At 26.6% G+C, this 23,431-nt stretch overlaps 3 protein-coding genes across 19 annotated transcripts in view; 2 read left to right on the top strand and 1 right to left on the bottom strand.

Annotated features, from left to right (window-relative positions):
- The first annotated feature begins 738 nt into the window (after positions 1-738).
- LOC126857400 (venom serine protease-like) lies at positions 739-5,560 on the top strand. Its single transcript, XM_050606783.1, has 9 exons — positions 739-845; positions 1,349-1,559; positions 1,728-1,930; positions 2,179-2,394; positions 3,561-3,759; positions 4,466-4,660; positions 4,757-4,908; positions 5,014-5,170; positions 5,254-5,560. Exons 2-9 carry the CDS (start codon positions 1,520-1,522, stop codon positions 5,277-5,279), a joined length of 1,188 nt encoding a protein of 395 aa, XP_050462740.1. The 5' UTR covers positions 739-845; positions 1,349-1,519; the 3' UTR covers positions 5,280-5,560.
- A 1,647-nt stretch (positions 5,561-7,207) lies between these two features.
- LOC126857314 (facilitated trehalose transporter Tret1-like) overlaps positions 7,208-23,431 on the bottom strand; it is a 44,056-nt gene continuing 27,832 nt past the window's right edge. For both annotated transcript variants that reach the window (XM_050606617.1, XM_050606618.1), the window contains 5 exons: positions 9,333-9,583; positions 8,742-8,944; positions 8,201-8,399; positions 7,824-8,112; positions 7,208-7,637 (listed from right to left, as the gene is read on the bottom strand). In XM_050606617.1, coding sequence (XP_050462574.1) covers positions 7,243-7,637; positions 7,824-8,112; positions 8,201-8,399; positions 8,742-8,944; positions 9,333-9,583 — 1,337 coding nt within the window. In that variant the 3' untranslated portion in view covers positions 7,208-7,242. The remainder of the gene's footprint in view (positions 7,638-7,823; positions 8,113-8,200; positions 8,400-8,741; positions 8,945-9,332; positions 9,584-23,431) is intronic.
- LOC126857316 (octopamine receptor beta-2R-like) overlaps positions 20,247-23,431 on the top strand; it is a 43,013-nt gene continuing 39,828 nt past the window's right edge. For 13 of the 16 annotated variants that reach the window (XR_007688479.1, XM_050606632.1, XM_050606631.1 and 10 more), the window contains exon 1: positions 20,251-21,372. The gene's annotated coding sequence lies outside the window, so the exon portion shown is untranslated. Of the gene's footprint in view, positions 21,373-23,431 lie in introns of all 16 variants that reach the window. The other 3 variants (XM_050606624.1, XM_050606623.1, XM_050606630.1) reach the window with 3 other exon arrangements.

Below are 23,431 nucleotides of genomic sequence, written 5' to 3'. Positions count from 1 at the left end.
TTTTTCAATTATTTAAATAATTCTTAATTGCTTGCTTAATATAATGAAGAAAATATCTATAATCTGCTCAATAAATTGTTATTAAAAGTTGACGTATGACATATATTATTGTCTTTTAATCATAATGCAAGTCGGAATAAGTTTTGGCCGTATTGCAGGATCGAAAATAAAAAGATAGACATTGCTCGTAATATTTTAGACCGAATAATGTTGATACTTTAATATAATAAAAGTTGTAAGCTCTTCGAACAAAATATAATGATATGTATGATTTAATATAATTATTTCAGAAAGTACATGAATATATATATTATATGTTTCCAAACGCGAAGTTATAAATTTGACACGAATTATAGCGAGAGAAATTAATTTATGCAAAAAAATATATAATTTTATTTAAAAAATATATTTAAATCAAATTGCAAAGACTGTAACCAAATTTCTAAAGTTCTTGTTAACCATTTTCCTTGAAAAAAACAATATTTTTCTTGATAATATTTCCTTATCATTAAAAGTAATAAAGTTATTTAGAATGATTATGATAAAAATTTTTTTTATATAACAATAGATAAAAGTAATGTACAAAGTAAATGTTAACAAAATAATAGACAGACTGGAAAAGCAAATAACGGATGTACGTGCATTTTAAAAAACAATATAAACAATATATAAAATATAAAATAGTAAAGCATGTACTATACAAAAATAAAAATTTGCATATAAAAATACATACTTAAATTAAGTTAAATCGTGCATATGCTCTTCTGTGACTCTCAGCAACTTCTACGACGAACAAGCTTAATATGCCTCCCTCCGATTCCAGCCGTTAAGGAAAGAAATACATGGTAATAGCTGTTTGAAAGCATTGTACAATGTCCGAATAATCGACAGATTTTTGCGCAAGCTAGATAATAGTGCAAAGAGTTAGGGAGAAAAGGCTCTTAATTATCTTGCTTTAATAATGAACAAAGGCTAAAATTTTTTAAGGATTATTCAGGATAATGATTTTGGAAATATATACTAAAGTAATTTAAAGAGGAAACACTGATGTTTTATTAAATTTTTCTATATACATATATACATTTACAAAATTTAATGTAGATTAAGTTATTATCTATAAAATAAGCAAAGTTATTATTTAAAACAGAGTATTATATTTTTTATGCTATTTTATTTTTCTTCATTGTATATTCATTTTTTTTAAAGGAAATTAAAGCCAGCACATTTGTTTTGACATTTTTATAAAATATTATCATTATAATAGCCGTATATTATAATAATTTAGTAATTTTAGTTATTATGCATGTGGAAATAAGAACAAAATGATAAATATTTTTCTATTTTTGAGGCAATAATCGGAGCGTCATCATCATTTTGGACAAAATATAAATATATAGAGCACAGTTTCAGAGAACAATTGCGCTTTCGTGTATTTTGTTAGGGGAACACTTCATACGCTGCAAGATACTTGTTTGATCATTTACAAAAGTTACTTGTCAGAATATACAACTCTATTCTGATGATGGCATTTTGTAGGAAATTCTGTGGAAATATGAAGGGTATGTGAAAATTTTAAATAATATTTAATAAGTCATCTATGTATATATGTAATGAAGAAAACATGCAGATGTGTATATACACACGCAGATATGTTAACAGAAATTAGAAATATAGATAACAGATATAGCATAATTATAAAACAATTGTAATTATTTTAATCAAAACAGTTTTATTTGCTTTGCTGCCGTTGTTTTTTACACTAATTGAGGCTGATTCTGACTGCAACTATTTTGAAAATTTGGAAACTGGAAAATTATATTATGCGTATAATAATAATTACCCAAATTTGGATTATGGTCAAATGCATTGTAAGTGGCAAATGGTATATTCTGGTATTATAAAAATAAATTGCAGTTTTGATATACCAGCGGTAAGTTTGTAATAATATTGTATGCATGTTTATGTAAATAATACATAACATATATAATATATGTATATATATATATATATATTTTTGTTTATAATTTATCCATAGATTTATTGTTCATTAAAAATATGTAAACATTATCTAGCAATTTAACTAATATTAAATATTAACATAAATAAAATATTAGTATGAATTAGTATAAATTAAAGTTAATATAGAAAAGAGAATAAATAGTTTAATATATTTTATAGAGTACTAATTGTATTTCTGATAGCCTTTCTATCAAATTTGCTGAAGAAAATGTTGTACACAAATATTGTGATTCCAACACATTGGATATCGAAGGAATAAATGCGACTATAAGTTTTGATTTATCAAATCTTTCGAAAGGAAGTAAGTTTTTATGCGAAATTCGAGCAGAGAAGCAATTTGATGAAAACAATTGTAAATGTGGTTGGAAAAAAGTAGTAAGTTTAAATGCATTTTGTAAAATGCAATATACACATGTATTAATTGATTATTAATTATTTATTTATAATTTAACTTTTTGTAGTTTATAACTAATTATATAAAATTGTTTATTAAAAATATTTTAATTTGATTAAGTGTTCAAGAATTACTCGTATTGCTTGTGTTATTTATTTAGAAATAAATATAAAAATAGACTTGAGAGAAATCTTAATGCGATAGAAAATGCATACATTAAAATTTCTGACAAAAATTACATGTTGTGAATCAAACTTTCAATAGAAATTACATATAACAAGAGAGAGTTAAGTTTATCATTTAAATTTATAAACATTTTTATTCTTGACTTTTTAATATTCTTTATTTCTTAGACTCTCTTCTATCACAAAACGTAAAGATTATGTTTGTCCACATGTAGATATAAAAAATAATACCGCAAAAAGGGAAGCTAGTTTTTGTTAGACAACTGCACAGGCTCGTTATGACAATGGTCAGACAGATCGTTATCCATCACGTTATCCAAAATTTTTTTTAAAGCTTATCATGTATTATTTACATGAAACAATAGTGAATTATGTCAAAAAATATAAAACCGCCAGAAAATTCAATAGTGATGACCACAATTGGAATTAATAATTATAAATTATAAATTATCCTAAATAATCAGTAGGAAAGTCCATGGAAAAGTATATATATGGAATTAATTAAGATAATACATACATGTACATAAAACTTTACGTTTGAGCTGACATACAAACAATAGAGTTAAATCAATCATGTAAACATAAACAATGAAAGCGAATGAAAGGCAAAACCTACAAGCCATATGAAATCAGAACTAAAAGCAATCATTTTAACTTGCTATTGATTTGCGTTGAAAGTTTGACACGTAATTTATAATTTTACAAGTTTGAATACCTGTGGTTTTCTACCGCATTAATGCTTTTCAAGTCTTTTATTTTTTTTATTTTATTGGTGGAACCTTTTGATTAATTTGCTTGTTAGACTAGAATAATAGGCGGTACGAAAACTAGGACGAATGAATATCCTATGATGTGTGGGCTCGTTGGCAGCGAACAAAGAATGTCATATTGCAGTTGTTTCATAATTGTACTATAAAGCTTTTAAAATAAAATATTAACTATAACTTATATTGCTTCTTTAGACTAGAATAGTAGGTGGTACGGAAACTGGGATAAATGAATATCCTATGATGTGTGGACTCGTCGATATTACTAATAAAATTATATATTGTGGTTGTACCATAATATCTAAACATTATGTATTGACGGCAGCTCATTGTATAGAAGCTAAAAACGGCACGAAAATCGGTGTTGTTGTTGGTGAACATGATGTAACTACAGGTAATTGTTGAAATAAATATTGAATTAATATTTAAAATACAGAATATAAGGTAAATGTTTATGGCTGCAATAACATCAATATAAATCTTAAGTCTCTTTTCTTTGCATTTGTGAGTATAATACAAGTTTATTTGAGATTATATATATATAATTTTAATATAAATTGTTGATTTATTCTTACATTTCACTATCTCTATATTTATACTAACGATAAGAGCAAGTTTGTCTCTTTTATTCTTTTTTCTATTTAATATTTTTAAAACATTTATAGACATTAATAGATATTTCTGTGTATAATACTTTTTCTTATATCTAATATTCATAAAACATAGTGATATAATATGGTCGGATAATTTTGGGATATATAATATATATTCATTTTTAATTAAAGAGATTGTTTAGGAATTACGCGTACAATGCTTTATTTTTTTTTTATTTGAGTAGAATCTATTTCTTTGTTATAAGAGTAATATTTTATTAAAAGTAAGTTTTAATGTTATAATATTATAATAGCATGTTATAATAGCAATTTAAAATATTGTTTATATAATAATAATTTGCGTTTTTCCAAAAGTTTTATATTAAAAATATCAGTATCTCTTCATTTTATTATATATATAGAATAAATAAAAATGAAGAGATACTGATATTTTTAATATAAAACTTTTGGAAAAACGCAAATTATTTATATGAATATGAATTATAGGAAAGGAAACTAACGCAACCAAATTGTTTCTCATAATTAATTGCAAGATGCATCCTGATTACAAAGGTATTCATAACGATTTAGCTGTGTGTAAGATTAACGGTACCATAAAATATGATGATGACGTCGGCCCGGTCTGTTTACCATTTCAACATAAACGAGACTCGTTCGGTGGTGTCATTGTAGAAGCATTGGGTTAGTAGCACTTTTTAACTATTTTATTATTATTACCTCATTATATACACATTAATAACTGTTATTGATTCCGTTTCAATCCCATTCAATCATCAGGCTGGGGTTTATTGGAATTTGGCGGTGAAAAAGCGAAAAAGCTACAAAAAGTATCATTAAATGTGATACAAAATGAAAAATGCAGACAATCTATTCCCGAAGTAACTAATAAAAATCTATGTACTTTCACTCCGGGAAAGGACACTTGTCAAGTAAAGAAGCACAATTTTTTATCATTTGTCATTAATATTAAATTTAATGTTACTTAAGAACGCTACCATTTTTAAATTATATTTTTTCTGTTTATTTTGCCATAGATGGACAGCGGCGGGCCTCTCTTATGGCAAAATCCTACTACACATAATCTTGTAATCATTGGTATAATATCTTCCGGTTTTGGATGTGCTTCAGACGAACCTGCTGTCGAAACACGTGTAGGAGCTTACATTGATTGGATAAAAAATGTGACATTTGGTAAGAGTTGACAAATAGGCAATTAGAAATATGAAAATATCATCACAATAAAAAATAAGATTAATATTACATTTTTATTTTAGGTGAACAATATTGTAAAATAGAATAACTTTTCTATAATTGTTTCATGAGACTATGGATCTTTATAAATTGACGCTTTGTAACTTCGTGTTATTGCAAAAAGATATGCATAAAATATCTATACTATCTATACTAAATATGCTTCTATATTATCAATATTAAATATGTATCTAAACTATTTACATTAAATATGTATCTAATGTTTTAACAATGTTGATATGTTTTCAACAATTAATATTTTAATTATTCATAAACAATATTCAATTATATTTGCTTGCACATAGAAAATATGATATACTATTAATTTAACGATTTATCACTTTCTTGACAATAAATTGGAAAGACAAAAAGCATTCATAGTTAAATGCTTTTTGTCCTTCTAAATTGTTTTCCATAACTGGAATATTTTTGCTCGGCAGAAGAAACAATGAAGAGAATATTTTATGAGAACTACAGCACGGTATCAATGAACATACTTTATTCACAAGTATCCAAAAAAACATAATAATCAGGAATAAGAATTTGAAAAAAAGTGTTCATTGAAATTAAAGTGATACGCGTATGCGTACATAGACACAGATTCATGTCTGTGTGTATGTAGCCGTATATACATAAAGTTAAATTGCTAAGCAAGCCGTGTGTGCTATCTTAGAGAGCAGGGCTTGTAATTAAGTACTAAACCTAAATTATATTTACTCCGGAAATTAATCCAATCAACACGAAGTTTAAAAGTTTTGAAATGCATCGATTAATTGCTTCCGCGAAGTTCGATCTCAATTTAGAATTTCGGAATCATTTCCTATTTCAAGCTTACCTACTTATAATCAATTCGATTTTTAATCACAATAACGAAACAGAAGCCTCACTAATCAATCAGAAAAATTGATTTTTTTAATTAAAAGTTATATTGATCAAAGCAGACAATGCGGTAGAGCTTAATTAAAAATTTTCTCTATTCGCATCAGTTATCAGAATTTATGAAAATTTTGATCGATTCAATCTTTAAATCAAATTACAACTATAATTTGAATAAATTCATCCAAAAAAAGTTCTGTTATAATAATGAGATAATTTTAGAATTTTGATTTATTTTTTTTTTAACAGACTGACTGAATTTACTGATTTTCCAATTCGTGCAATTCAATTTTTTTCAGTATGATTTACATTTAATCCACATTTTTAATTTTTATCATCAAATTCAGTAATGTATGGAGAAGATAATACATAAATCAATATCTTCTTAAGTTCTTAAATTATTCTTCGATTCTGCCAGTAACTTTTGCAAACGTGTTATTTTTGTCAAGAGGCTGGACGAGAGAGAAAACTGTCGCGTAAGTACATCTGTTAGCGATATTTCAGCTCGAAACAAAATACGACAGCGAATTTCCTGGCGGAGCGCCAGCTGACGTGGATGCAGCATCCAATATCGCGATTGCAGAATGAGGTAATATATTCTCTTGTTGGATCGTCGTATTTTTGTTTGATGACTGATGGCTAAATCGACAAATTTATTGAGTACATCTTTGATAGTTGTCTCGCATCTTATGACAACTGACTACCATTGATAACATTGACTGATATGTCAAATTAAGACTTTTATGAACGTCGTAACAATGTTAATTAGCAGTTTGGAATTGGCTCATACAATATCATATGTTTATTTATTTGATTTATAAAATCATACTTTTTAGATTGCTTTTTGAATTGTCTTTCTGACAATTAAGCGTGCTATTTACATTAAATTATAAAATAAAACAAGTTTTTGGAAATTAATAAAAAATGATTTGAAGACTACTAAATCTAAGATTATTAAACAGTCATTATTAAATAATTATTAAATAAATAGCCATTGTTAAATAACCATATTATACTTGCTGTACTTGTTGCATATTAGAAAATATTTATTTTCGGGCAAACTTTTCTTCAAAATTGGCAGATAATTGCATCTCTGTGCTTCTGTATTTCATCCGACATTTCAGGTTCGCTCTTCACTATGTTGTTTCTTCTTGCCTATTGTCGATGCCAAAGCTCTTTTGTATTTTAGCCAAACTGTGACCGCGAGTATCTTTTACAAAAAACGCGCAAAGGATTCCGGCTAGCCAGCAAAAGCCAGCAAAGAGCCACATAGACTTTGTAACACCAAGAGCAACCACCATTTCTCCAAAGCTCATCGTTGCTATTAAACATAGCAACCAGTTAAAAGTGGCTGCGCATGCAACGGCGGTCTCCCTTATTTGCATCGGAAAGATATCGCCTAGCAGCGCCCACGATATCGGCCCGATACCGATATTAAAAGCAGCGAAAAAAAGAGCTATCCAAGTTGGTGGCATCCAGAAGTAGATATCGTCATACTCTGGATCATAGTCCCTCAATTCATAAAACCATCCTGCAAATAAATAATTGGAAAAGAGATCAACGTTAATTTTATCACATTTATTGATAATTTTATTAATGTTGTTCTACTTTTATAAAAGTAAAAAAATCTTTAAGACGTAATAATTGCTCTTATTTGTTTTTATAGTTATTATCTGCACTAATGAATATCATTATATCATAATTAGATATTATTTACCTAACAGCATCAAGAACAATCCCATAAGCGATGCGGATACAATTAGTAATATACGACGTCCGACCATGTTTATCAGGCTCATAGCTAGGAAGCAAGATAATATTTGTATGCTACTAATAACGATGGTCTGTTCGCTTGCAGTTATATTGCCCGATCCGCCGATATTGAAAAATGTCAATGCGTAAAAGATTATAGTATTAACGCCGCTCAATTGTTGAGCCAAGAATGCGAAGAAACACGTGCAGAAGGAACTTATAATATGTCGATTTTTTAAAATACTCATTGTGCTCTGTAAAAAGAACATTTTGTATCTTAGTGTTTCAATGATAAATTATTTTTTCAATTAATATTTACAATAAAATAATAAAGCATTTTACCATTTTTGAACGGCATGCAACAGCGAGATATTTTAATTCTTCCATTTCGATATTATCTTCACAAGCTTCGCCACGATACCATTTTAGACAATCTTTGGCCTTAATTTCGTTGTTCTTCGCGAGATAATAAAGAGGACTCTCAGGTACTAGATTTATTAATGCAATCGCAAGGCATGGCACAGCGCAGATTAAGCTATATCTAATTATTAACGATTTCATAAGTTTCTCTGAAATTTAGTTCTGATTTGAGATTTATTCTTTATTCTTTATATAATTTATTAACGTTAATGAAGAATGTGCAATAATCTATATTAGCAATGTGCACATTAATAATATATTAAATTATACTGTGGATTCAAATATTTACAAAGCATAAGTCATCGAGATATAATTCATCGCATAATTTCTAGAAATTATTCGTCAAAAATGATTTTTGATTTTCTGGACTTTAGAAAATATTGCACATTATCAACGGTGCTTCTCTCAATCAGTAATTGTCATTTGATTATTATAATTAAGTTTGTAAATTTTGTGTAAGTACCTCCATATAGCATCCTGCTCATCTAAGATATGGGCGATCACAAAAGCATACATAATTCCGCAATTGATCAAGAGGTGAAAATACATAAGAAGTTGTTCTCGCAAATCTTTATCTGCGATTTCCGCGATATAAATCGGAGTCAGAATGCAGAATACTCCACCGCTCATACCACATATAAATCGACCAATTATGAGAAGTAAAATCTATGAAAATATTTGGTATTATAATAACAGATATTTTTTTTAAAGATATATATTACATATATATATATATATATATATATATATATATGATATATATGTGTGTACTTTTTATAGCGTCTACATTGTTTTAACAATTTCTTATTTAAAATTTAATGAAATATTTTATTTATACATTAATATTGCGTTCCAATATTTGAACTACTTTGATCATTTTTCGACGTTAAAGTGAGATTCAGTAACGAGGCAAAGTAAAACTAGTACTTCATGCTTTGAGACTCCTTCAGCGACAAAGGGTAAATTTGCTTTTACTTTAATCTCATGCAATCTATTATATGTAAATGACATTTTCGCAAAACTTAAGATTTAATAGTGTGACGTGAAAGCATACTTTCTGGCCGGCGGAGCAGATAAACGTCCATCCGACGATAAATCCTGGTATGGTCAAGAATATGATTGTCGTACGGCTGAGATACTTTATGAAGAAAGGCACGGACATTACACCGATGCATGCACCGGCATTCAAGATACTACCGATAAGGCCAATCTCGGTACTGCCAGCGTTCAAGATATTTCGAAGGACCTCTCCTGTGCTAGAATTCCAACCGAGCGTAACACCGAGAGCGAAACCGCCAAGAGACGCTAAATTTCCACACAAAAGAATTACTAATTTGCAGTGTACACTTTAACCAATTAAATAAACTAGAAAATTGCCGAGATATGTTACTGGCACATTGAAAATTTCAAGTTTTAATTCAGATAAATGTATTTAATTTTTATTATTATTTTTTTATAAATATTATCATTAACATTATTTAAATTATATTTTTTTAGATTATTTATATGTAAAAATTTTATTGTGCGTATAATTTATATATAACATGAATTAGATCAGGTGCACCATCTGTTAACGATGGATAATTACTCAAAAAAAGTCTTTTCTATATTAAAATATTAAAATTATAATAATTTTTAACTAAAAAACGTTTAAAGTTGGACGATAAAAATTGTCAAAAGTCTGCGTTTTCAAATACCGTACATCGGTATAATAATGTGTACTCTTAGATATCGATTCACTATTAAAAATAGAGACATAATTTTATAATGATATTAAAAGCATTTTAACACGCGTATGCATGGACACATACATACACATACACATAATAAAAATGTTGTCATCTAGAAAAATTTAAGGACGAATATAATCTCTATATAACTTCAGTCGATATATGTCGAATTTGCCATAAATAAGAAACACTATTTAGGAAAAAATAACTTTAATAAAACTTTAACAAAACGTGATAATTAATTAATTAACAAAATTATTTGAAACGTGATATCACAGTTTAACAACGGTTGCCAATCTTCAAAGATATCTGCTTTTGTTGATCAACAACCCTCTTGATAATGCGCTCGGAAACGATATCCCAGAGACAGGCAGCGAATATCAAATGTAACCGTGAGAGACAGCTTTACGTAAGGAAGCACAAGGTGTAATACAAGATTCTTCTTCAAGATTGTCGTTCTGACAATCAATAACGGAGTTTATTTTACCGATGTGTTTTATATGTGTTCACTTCGATTTCATGATCTTGAATAAATTCTTCTGCTTTATCTTAGCTTTTGCTCAAGTTACCGAGTAACATATTGAATCCAATTAAATCTTAACGTTGACTTTAGAATTTTGATGAGTTTCTGATTTACTTTGAACTTTTATTTAAATTATCAAGCGATACGTCATACGACTCTCGCTATTTACCCCATTTCAAAACTCCGTCTTCATGCTGACGCGCTGTTGTCCTTGAGAGGTTTTGGACAAGGGAGGGATATACAGAACACTGGGTCTACGGTAGACCCAGTGTTTTGAAAGAATTCCTCAAGTCCCTGTCTCGACATTTACCCTTTGAGAGCTTTGGACAAGAGGAGGCTATTCAGAATACTGGCTCTACAGTAGATTCAGTGTTCTGAAAGGATTTCTCGAGTCTCTGTCTCGGCATTTGCCTTTTGTCTTACAGAAAAACAACGAATCAAAAACCGTGATTCTTCTTTGAAAAAAGCAGCGTATCTTCTTTTTTAAAGAAGTTTAATTTTGCATTAAAAAAAAAATTTTTTAATTTATGCTGAATAAAAAAAAAATAATTCTTTGAGAAAGCAATCGTCTTATTTAGGATATTGTTTAACATCTTTATAAAAAAAATCTTGTGTTAAAAATTTAAAAAAATATTAATATATTATTAATTTTTCAATTTTTGAAAATGATTTTTTCTAAAACAAAGATTTCTGCTGACAATTTATTCTGTTTAACTTAATTTGCCATCTTTTGAATGTACTTTGATATCAATGCATTTTGCATGTTAGTTTGTGTAATTATTTTTGGTTAATTATAAATTATATGAACGCATTTCATGACATTATTGTCCGCGATATATTTTCCGAATTGCTGCAGCTATCTCACATTTATTCTTTTATGCAGTCCATGCACTCAACCATTGTGGTCACCCACTTCTAGTATCCTGTTCTTACTAATTGACAACCAAACCATTAATTTGACTTAAACATATGATAATGTTTTATTTATCGAGGCTAGAAAATTTCTCTGTCAGTTACTTTAATGTTTCGAAAATAAACGGCAAAGCGTTATGCAATAAATAAATTAAAATTAAAATACTGCATAATTATTTTTGGTCAATACGATAATATATAATTAGTTTAAGATAACAACATAAAATTTTTCATCTTTGTAGATTCTTAAAAAATAATTATTGCAACAAACAATCTTAAAAGAATTTAAAATTTAGTATTTTTTTGATATATATCGTTTTGGCTCTCAAATATAAAAACTGGTTATTTTTATTATTGTTTTACTTAATATTGATTTAATTATTATTTTGCAACTTGAAATGATCGTCAATATTGTCCACATTTACCTATAAAAGCAGCAATCCGCTGATTCCAAAGGTGGATTCTGTTACTGTCAATGACTTCGGAAGTTAACGTCGATGTCATTTTCGTAATTGGCGTGATGCGCCGTCGTAGTTTTCCAACTGTCAACTCTCGATATAAGTCGATTCGGGAAAATTCAGTTGCATGACTGACCGCACAGGCGAGTTCAATATGAACATATCGATTTCGCGTTTAATACACCGGATGTTTTGCCAAACTGTATCGTTTGTCAAAAATGCCTTGATTCATGATTTTCTGCAAATATCGCTGTAGAAATAAAACTTTCTTTTGTGATTTCCTTACTGTAATTCTTTCTTATTTTTAAAGAATATTAATACATATCAGATTTGTTAGAGACAGTATCATGTAATTAAGCATGTATAAAATCAATAAATTGTTATTTAAAATAGCTGGTTATCGTATAATGTGAATAATTATACTATAATATATAAAATAAAATATTTAAAGTAATTTGGAGTAGTCTAAAAAATCAATAAATAAAGCAATTTATGTAACATATCAATTTGTAAAATCTTGAGTTCCCTATCTTTCATTTGCTTTGTACAATAAATTTGATTGACATCAACGTTAAGTACATAGATTGCTATACATGCAAATCATCTCAATGTTTGCGAATTTTTAATTATTCCCTACCTTTAATTTGCTCCATATCAGAAGTTATCAATCTTTACTGAGACGTAATTTGGATTACCATACAATCAATTCAAAGACCATTGTGTATGTCACAAGACAATTAATCATATGATATGACATCGATTGATCTTTCGAATAATATTGTTCAAGACAAAAATCAGTTTCTATAATCATATTGATATCTTAAAAACATATCTTAGAATTTATATCTTGTGAACATTTTATATACATATATTTTGTAAATAAAATTAACCATTTTAATAAAAAATTTATTGCTTGCAAAATGTTTTTTTATATTAAAAAGTAAAATATCAAATAAAGTAAATAATACATAAATATAGTAAATATATAAAATAAAAGTATAATTATATAAATATAATAAGTATAAAATAAAAACATTTTATGAACGATTAAATTTTTATAAGATTTGTTTAATTGATCTTATATTATAACCATAGAATCATAAGAACAATAGTAATAATAGTAACGTATAAGTAGTAGATTTGCAAATCCTGAGTTTAAAATATAATTTAGTTTAATAGCTTTCATTCAAAATAGCTTGCAGCATCCAATAATATATTGATAAAGCAGCAATGTTGCTATAAACTCCACGAATATAGTGATTGATGGAACACTGGAACATTAACTGCGTGCATTAATCATTGAAATATTTAGGTCGTTATTCTGTACATAGCTATCGATAGCTGTAGGTTCTGTAAGTGTCGTTGCACATGTATTTTGACATATCAAAAAGCATGCGCAACGATATTTGCAGGCTTTGCAAATATCGGTAACATCATATCTCATATTTTACTTGATTAATTTGATTAATATATCATATGGTACATAAGATAGAATGGGCCAACAGAAGAGAAGGCAAATCATGTGAAAATTCAGTTTAAAATAATTATTAAAAGAGAAAAAATGAGAAAGAGAAAAAGAAACAAAATTAAAATTATATATATTTATGACATTGTAAACAATTATTTTTAGAGATAAAAATTATATATATATATATATATATATATATATATATATAATTTATTACAAATATTACAGAAATAAAATTAAAATAAAAAATCTTTGCTCGTAGTTTGAAAACTTTTAATAGTAGTTTTAAAACATTTTATAGTTAAATTAGAGAGAAAAAATAACATTTCTGTTTGAAATACATTTAGCATGAAAATTTGACATTTGACTTTTAATATAATATTGCATAAATGTCTTGTCTTTCCAGCAACTGCAGTATTATAGTATTTAGTTTCGTAAACTGCAAGCATTGTAAATATCGTAATTTTCTACTTTATATGAAATTCGTACACGGAATGCATTTTAACTTTACCAAGCATGTTTAATGCTGCGTACATATAAAGTCTTTCTACCATCAGATTTATATTTTACATTAAAATCTAAAGCACTGTGAAGGTTTGGACATATACTAATGTCTGACATTTACATAAATTACGATGCAAAAGTTTTTCATCACCCTATGTACTAAAAACTTTTTGTAATGAGCAAAACATCCTAAGTTAATGTAATCCAAATAAATGTGAATATTGGTAGATAAAAAATATTATCTTTCAACAAAGTTAACTATATATAACAAAAAAATATGTAACTACAAAATTTCTAAATTATATACATAGATACATGCATATAGATATAGATCATTATCCACAATATATAAATAACAATAAATATATTTAGAAAATTTTATATTTTATGTTTTATATATCTTAAATTTCATATTTTATTAAATATTAAATTTATTTTATTTATTAAATTTTATATTCCTAACATTTTGTCAAAAATCTTATTTATAATAAATATAATTCTCTCTTTTTTTCTTTATTGCTAATTAAAATGTCGCTTAAAATACTCTATTTTTGAAATAATTTTGAAAATGAAGAATACGTGAACATATATTGTACATTTTTAATCTCCCTAGTGTAACATTTTTACTGTGTTGGATGAAATTATGTGGTCGCTTAAAACATTTTTTAAACTTCTTAATAGTGCTTTTCGGTTTTATGATAAATGATAACTTTTTTTGTTAAACTATATAAAATAAATTCTCTTTTATTTTGCATGTATAAAATATGATAATCTTAATAGTGAAAAGTTCATGATTTAATGCCGTTGAAACGTAAACTTTTCACGTGAATAAAGTTAAAACTGCGGAAGTAAATTGTACACTTTCTTAAAAAATTTCATGAAATTATAAAATATATATATATATATATATAATACTACTGATAAAATCAAAGAGCTACAAATAAATGATAGATATCAGACATTAAGTAAAATAATATCAAATATTCCTTAATCTGGCTGGTTATATAAAATAATTGTTTAGAAATAGATACAATTATAATGTATTTAATGTAAACGTGTGTGCGCGTGTGTCAGAAAATTTATATAAATTCAAATTTATACAATTATAATGTATTTAATGTGTATGTGCAAGTATATCAGAACATTTATATAAATTTATATTTATATACGTGTTAAATATGATAATATTTAATTTTGCGTATTTTGTAATATGTGTTAATTTCATACAGAGATACGGAAATTAATATAATGTATCTATATAATAATAATATGAATATTGATACTAAATAGATAGACTTATACTATAAATTTTTATATTATATTATAAATTTTTATTTATTTACAGCGATTTAAATCTAGCAATATAAAATATTAACAAATATATATAACATATATAAATTATTAGTTTTTAACTTTATTATTGTTTTATTATTGTAAGAAACAGTGACGTAATATATAATTAATATTAATTGCTAACAATAACATATCGAATTAAATTTCATGTTTTACTTTATTCACAATTTCAAAATTATATTAAATATATTTTAAAACATAATTTTGGCAAAGAAAAAAATTATATATATACATGTTATTTTAAATAATAATTTTGTTTACAAATAATGCACATTCTGAAATTTAAACTATAATATTAAACAAGTCATATAGCTATCAGCCAATCTTTGATATTTATTAAAATGAGAGTTATTGATTATATTAAGACTAATTTAAATTATGTTAAAATTACGTTATATTAATGGAATTAAACTACCATAGCGAATTCTTGTAACATTTACATTATGAAAGTGTAGGTTGTAAACAGCATGATGAGCAATAAAGTTAATACGAAACAATATGCGGATATTGGCTTTTTGTAATTTAGATTATATTATACGTTAATGATATATAAAGTTTGATAATCGAATTGGATTTTACGATATTCACATGCTTGACAGCACAACATATTACGTAAAATTTGGCTCTTACATAAAGTACAATAGGATTGTAAATCGTACGGAATCTTTAATTCTATATGAATGCTATGTGCTATATTCATTAGCAACCTGTAATTAATCATCAGCTGGCCTATTTATTTTTAGAATAACAGGCTATTACATCGTCACGATCACATATTAAATTTCCATTACAGTTCATTGCTCTTATGCGCAATTTATATGCCATTTGATAACATAATTTATTTACTTCCAAGCGCACAATTTCACATAAACAAGACATCTATTTATTAATAAAAAATTAATAAAAAAACACCGTTTTTATATTTCAAGTGCGATTGGGCATGCGTGTTTAAATAAATATACATATATTACGACGATAAGATAAGAACCTGGATTGGATGACTGCTAGTATAGTTGATTATAAGTGGATGTTACCTATTTATTGTATTTGCATTTCAACGACGTTTCTCATTTCTCAGCCGAGATGTCGATATTCGGCTGACTATTGAATGTCAATGGAACAGCTGTGGATGTTCAGAGAATCTAATAATAAAAACGACCGATACATTATGTCAAAACGATTTGGTACTACGATAAATCACTGATATATCGGTTAAATACTATCGCCACTTGTTAAATCTTTTTTTTTATAGAAAAATTAATTTTGAATAGCATTTTACATAATAATATTTTAGATAGATTAACAGATTTTAATAAATTTTAAATATTGATATTATTTAATAAAAATATTAGATTTGTATATATATTTTATATTTTTTTTCTTTTTACATTTTTCTGTAATTGTTTTTTATTATAACTTGTTATAATTTAGTTTTCGAAGTCTACAAATTAGAAACGTAGTAATGAGAAAGAAGTTACTAATTTTCATAATAATTTATTTTCGTGAATACAACCAGAGCATCTTTGCTTGAATAATATTGCATTAATAAAAAGTTAAATAACAGTTTTATCATAATTATAATAAGCTTTATAATATCAAATCAGAGAAAATAATTTATCTTACTTTATTTTATTAATTTTATTTTATACACGTTAATATATTTTATGTTATATATGTTATATATTATCAAAATTTACAATCTATAAAATTATTACGATGATATTATATATATATATATATATATATATATATATATATATATATATATTATTAATATTAAATATTAATATAAAGTAATGGAAATATTAACATACACACATGTTTTTAATTAAAAAGATTAAAGAAACAAAGAAACAAAATAAATTGCTTAATAAATGAAATTAATTATAAATGTTTCAAAAATAGTATCATTTCAAGACATTTAAATTTCAAACTTTAAAATTTACGTAACGTGAGAAAGAGAGAGAGGGTTATTTGATTTGTTTCTATATAACAGTTAAAACTATTAAGGCCATTGATAAAAGACAGTATAATTTTTATTGAAGCTCTTAGCGCACTGCGGTCATTTGTCTATGTGATAAGCAAATGAGCGAGGCTAAAACATTTTTGTTGGGAGTTGATTTCGCAGCTAAGTGACATCAAATATTAAGTGCACAGCTGCCGCAATCACATTCCGAGAGATATCCTTCCCACGCTATGCCGTTGAGTGAAATAAACCGCAATTTTGATTTCCATCCAGTGGATTCCATATCCCCATCGGTACTATAAAGCACGTGAAAAAAATACTTTTTTTTTCTATTCTTCGGATCGAACATTCTCGATATATGTGCATTGCTTCGTATTTGCACAAGATATTGATTGGAATTGGTCGTTGCCCTCGAGTGCTAGTCGCTCTAATCGAACAATAATTAGATATTGTAAATTACATCTTAATTGCGAACGTAATTCAAAATCTGCTGTGGTTCATGGTATCTTATGGAAAGTAAAAGCAAATGCGATAAATATAATATACCTGTATTTACTGCATATCAATTCTTGAAGTGTTATAATTATTAAAATATAAAGTTTTTTAAATAAAAATATTAGAAAAAAATTAAAATATAATAATTGTTAAATTGAGTAAAAAATTGATTTTAGATTAAAGTTATGGAAATTATAATAAAAGATTTGCTTGCTTCTATAATATATTACATGCAATGTGCAAAAAAATTATTTTATCATACTTTTTCCTTGATGTTTTTAAATATTGTTCTATGTGCTCGTTTTTCATTTCGCATAAGCTTAATATATTTCATAAGGACATGTAATTAAAAGTTCCCACTTTTATAAATTGAAAAATACCAATAACAAAAAATAGATTAAATACAATTATGTTTTTTTATATTTCATATCATTATCAATTTTTCACAAATACCATTTTCATCAAATGTTAAATTTTTGCAGTGCAAATAATCGGTAATTTAGTCTCCCTTTGAATTTTTATATATGTATAACACATCATGCAAAATATTAATTAATATTAGTATTAATAATACTAATATTATTTGCGATTAAAATTAATTTAGTCTCTATTGAATTCGCATATGTTGGCATTTAAAAAATAAAAATTTGAAATTTTCAAAAGGTTAAAATGTAGAAATTATTAAAAGCTCGATTTTTTTAAATTTGCTAAATATGATAAAATCACTTTGTATGTGCATCTATTAATTTATAATATTAATACAGCAATTTTTGCATTTAAAAATCTAGTGGTGGCATAAAATAAATTATCCGCTAAGTATATTAGCAATTTAATAAGTTATGAATTACTGTTCTCTTTTGTAATTATAAATTATCTTCTATAAGACCAATATCTATCTTTTATGATTGTAATTTCTTTGAAAAAGCGTATATATTTTTACACTTTCCGTTTTAATATATTATAAAAAGAAATCTTACAAAATCATTCGTGCAAGTAATAACAAAGTTTCCGAGACTTTGCCGTATAGTTCTATTATATACAATAAAGGAATATGAGCCCAATTTATAAAGCTTGTAATCTTTTATGTTTGCAAAGCTTTAATATTTTTTTTAATATTCACTTTTTGCTCTTTTTTTCTCTATTTTTCTTTCTGTCTTTTGGCCGGCACTTATTTTTACATTGAGAAAATTAGATAATAATAACATATATTTAAAATATTATATAATTAAATATATAAAAATACTAAAAATATGTAATGCATGTAAAAATTATCGAATAAATATTACAGCCTGCAAAAAATAAATGAAATAAATAAAACATGTACACACACACACACACACACATACACACACTATATATATATATATATATATATATATATATATATATATATATACATACTACATACACATCCTTTAGTCTTATATATATTCATAAACATATATGTTCATATCATTAAGAAAATTAAATTAATTGCTATAATTAAATTAATTATAACACAGCTGTCATAATTCATCGAATCTAAATAGTCAGATAAAATTAATTGATTTATGCGCATGCTTATGCAAATTTGTTCGTACAGATATGCGTTTAATTTTAAGGTTGAAGAATTGTGCTGAGTACTTATTCTTCAAAACTAAAAGATATATATAAATTAAAAAATAATTACATTATAAAAAATATAAACATATAAAATATAATTATACTATAAATAATATAAGCTATATACTATATACATATAATTGATAAACAAAATACAATCTTATAAAACTTTAGTATTTGAAGATATAATAGAATCTTATATAATAGAAATAAATTAATTATATATTTTTAAATTCAATATAAAAATTATTATTAGATTTATTTAATACAATACCTATAAAAATCAATGCTATTTCTGTGATGTAATCTGTCAATTTAAAAAATATGACTTTTTCCTGGAATTTATATTTCAAACTGTATAAATACATTGGTGAGATTTTTTAAAAGGTTGTAACCAGTAAAATCAAATTTATTTTATTACAATATAAGATAATATTAAATATATATTGTTTCAATTTTTTACGTGTACTTTTTAAAATTTTAATAAAATAATTTTTTATTATTAATTGTTGAAACAGTTTCCTCATATTATCTTCACATATGCGTCACACGCATATCTAATCTTATATAATCTTATATAATACATGAAAAACCTGATGCGCAAAAAAACTAGTCTATGATACTTTTTTTCTGGCAATAGAAAAGAAGCTATTGATATTTCGATTCGAGAAATGTAGCTAGTAAATTGTAAGTTTGAGAATTGGATACGACGTTCGAGAAGCCACCTTAAAGCCGTCATTCCAAAAAAGTGCGATCCCTTTAAAGATTGCGGGCACGGGTCTTTGAAAATTTCGCTGGTGGTATTGGTCGTAGCTTAAATTCTCCCTCGACGCTATACATCTACCCCTCTATCCTCGTTCCTTTTGCCCGGCGTTCAACTCCCTCTCTCTCCCACTCACGAGCCCGAGGTATGCTCGCTCATTCAAGCTCGACCCCAGTCGCCTCGACAACGATTCAGTCGCGGTCGACCCGCCACGCTGCGAGCTTTGCCGAGTACGTGTGTGCTACGATTTGTCTCTCTCTCTTTTTCTTTCTTTCTACTTCTCTTCCTTCGCTCGTCTCTGCTTCTTCCCATCTTTCACCTTACATCTTTAGCTGCCTTTTTCTATCACATATATACGTCGCTTCCCTTTCTTTTCTATCTTTCTTTCCCCCTTTTTTCAATCTCGTTTCTCATTCTGATTAAGTCACTGTTCTTTAAGAAAATTAACATGATCCCTTATACAATGTAAAGAGAGAAATGATGAGATTTCTCTCTCTCATTACTTGGCTTACTAGCCGAAATAAACCGAATTCGTGAATCGAAGCTTATTTTATATTTTTCTATGGAAAAGGGAAGAGAAAAAAATAATAGAAAGGGGAAAAGAGAGGATGATAGAAAGAGATAAGCGCGAAATCGACTTGGAGGGTCGAAGCTCCAGGTTCGGAGCTTGCGCCGGTTCGCTAGGAGCTCGGACTCTCGCGTATGACAAGCGCAGGGGATCTTTCCAATTTTCACATCGCTGTCAAATGTCTGATAAAATCAATTCATAATTAATCTTGCCAGGTTGCTTTGATGCTAATAAATGTGTGAGATAAAAGAAAGCGTTGACTTTTGCACAAATTCCCTCTACACATTTCAAGAGCAGGATCGTACAGAGAACGTTGAAACGCTGAAATGTGTCATCGGCGATTCCTGCGTCGTGCACTTTCAATCATTGAATTGAATTTCGTTTGAGCGAAATCGAATAAAGAATCCATGGATTTTGTAATCTTAGTGTTGTGGAATATCAAGTCGCAAAAATTGACGGAAAAATCCGAAAATGCTCCTCGAAAAGAGTGATACGGCCGAGGAGTTGTACTGGACGATCCGGTCTTGTCATAGAAAGTGCGCGTTGTCGACATGTGCAATTTGATGAACTACGCGACGCGATAATGAAGTGATCCAGTAATTCAGTGATAACGTTTACCGTACACATGTGCGTAAGTGGCGACAAGTGCATGTGCATTCAGAGAACGGGCTTTATGCTTGGCAACAACAATTTGACTGAAAATCGTAAGGGATTAAGAATCACACAGGATTTCGTGGAGGACCAATTTATGTGTAAGTTTTCCGCAGTATTATATGATAACGCTATCTCTTCCATAATTAAACAATAAGACTTGATATTTTGAACAATAAGACTTGATGTATATATATTTTTAATCACATTTTTGGTTAAAAATTCAAATATTTTGAAGAATTATATATATATGAGATATAACATAAAAAATGTTCTTGTATAAGATCGTCGTTATGTATTTATATTTTAATCGTTTCATTGTTTTATAAATTATTCTAATAACATCTAAAATAGCATAAACACGTTATTATTATATAAATGATACAAAGTCTTAATCATTATTATTTAATAATACAAGTTATAAAACTTTACAATATCAATATAACTTTAAACGAAATAAATGCAATAAATTTGTTATTAACAAAAATGGATTAATGACACAAATACTTTATTACAAGCTTAAGAATTAGAGACACATGTTTATATATTAAATTATTAAATTTAAATAAATTTAAATAAATTTAAATAAATTTTTTTACTTTAAATTAATTTAATTAACTTAAAATTAAATATTTTTAAAGTTGAATTAAAGATTATGATATAAACATGAAAACAATATTATGAAGTTTTTGCAAAAGATAAGAAATATCAAACGTGTTATCGCGTTATGCAATATCATGTTTGATATTTCTTATCTTTTGCAAAAACTTCATAACATTGTTTTCATGTATATATCAGATCATTAGGTTTACAATTAAAAATTGACAAAAAAATAAATTTTCGAAGTTATATCAATTGAAAATCTGAATTTTGTAGAAATATTATTTTAAAAGAATATATTTTTTATTATATATTAATATATTTTTTTGTAACATTCTACATTAATGTATTGTCAATTATAAATCTGTTTAAAAAAACGATATATAAGTGTGGCTTGCGTTGAGAAGCTGTTAACAAATTTTTATGTACATCTGTTAGTTCGCTGTCGTGTCGACAAACTGATTTTGTTTGATTTTGTTTACTAGCTTAGCGAGCTCGCATATGCGAAGCGAGAAAATTATATTTAGCAAATGAGATCCTATCGCGTCGCACGGTATTGCTTCGCGTGACATGAGAAATAAGTATTTGCGGCTATTTGTCCGCGTGCGCTTGCGCTATATTTCGTTTGCGGCTTTCGATGCAGTATCATCGGCATGCACTACGGGAATTTTCTGTTTATGTATAAGCAAAGCTCATTTAGGCAAATTTAATAATTACATTGAAACTGAATCAAGGTACGTGTGACATAAAAAAAAAAAAACATGAAAGATGGTGAATAAAAGAAAAGTGCAAATAAAATAAAAATTATAAGCATAATAATAATAATAATAATATATATATATATATATATATATATATATATATATTATTATATATTATTATATATATTATATATATATATAATCATATTGATGACTTGAAATTTTGGCAAGCTTTGGATTCTATTAAAAATTTATATACATATATTAATATGCGCTATGTTATTCCACGAGCTTTATTTTTAACTTCTTCTAGTTATTTTGATGGTGTTATTGTGAAATTTATCATTAAAATATCAAGTATGTTTACAAGTGTAATTTCAAAACTGCGGACACACACCTGTCACATATCAGTCAGTTGCAACAGTGATGTTATATACACGTGTATTCAATCGCGCGATGTTTTCGAGAAATTTTCGGTAGAAATAATAGTAATGTGCGCTTCCATATTTAGTCAGATACTCGTTATACACATCAAAAGAGAGAGAGAGAGAGAGAGAGAGAGAGAGAGAGAGAGAGAGAGAAACAATTCTATTAAACTATTTTACAAATTAATTTCCATTTTGGAAAGGTTTGTATTCTGTAATATACAAATTATATGAGATACGCTAGTAATCGAAATTATGAAATATTTAATATGAAATCATGTTCTCTATATGCATATATTTTTCATTTTAATATATATATATATATATATATATATATATATATATATATATATATATATATATATATATGTATTAAAAGCATTTCATTTCAATCTGTTGTAGTTTTTGATATTAAAATAGTTTGGCAATAATAA

Source organism: Cataglyphis hispanica, chromosome 21, assembly GCF_021464435.1.
Source record: "Cataglyphis hispanica isolate Lineage 1 chromosome 21, ULB_Chis1_1.0, whole genome shotgun sequence".
NCBI lineage: Eukaryota > Metazoa > Arthropoda > Insecta > Hymenoptera > Formicidae > Cataglyphis > Cataglyphis hispanica.
Note: the sequence above shows the minus strand (reverse complement) of the source record. Positions and strands in the feature narration are given on the sequence as shown.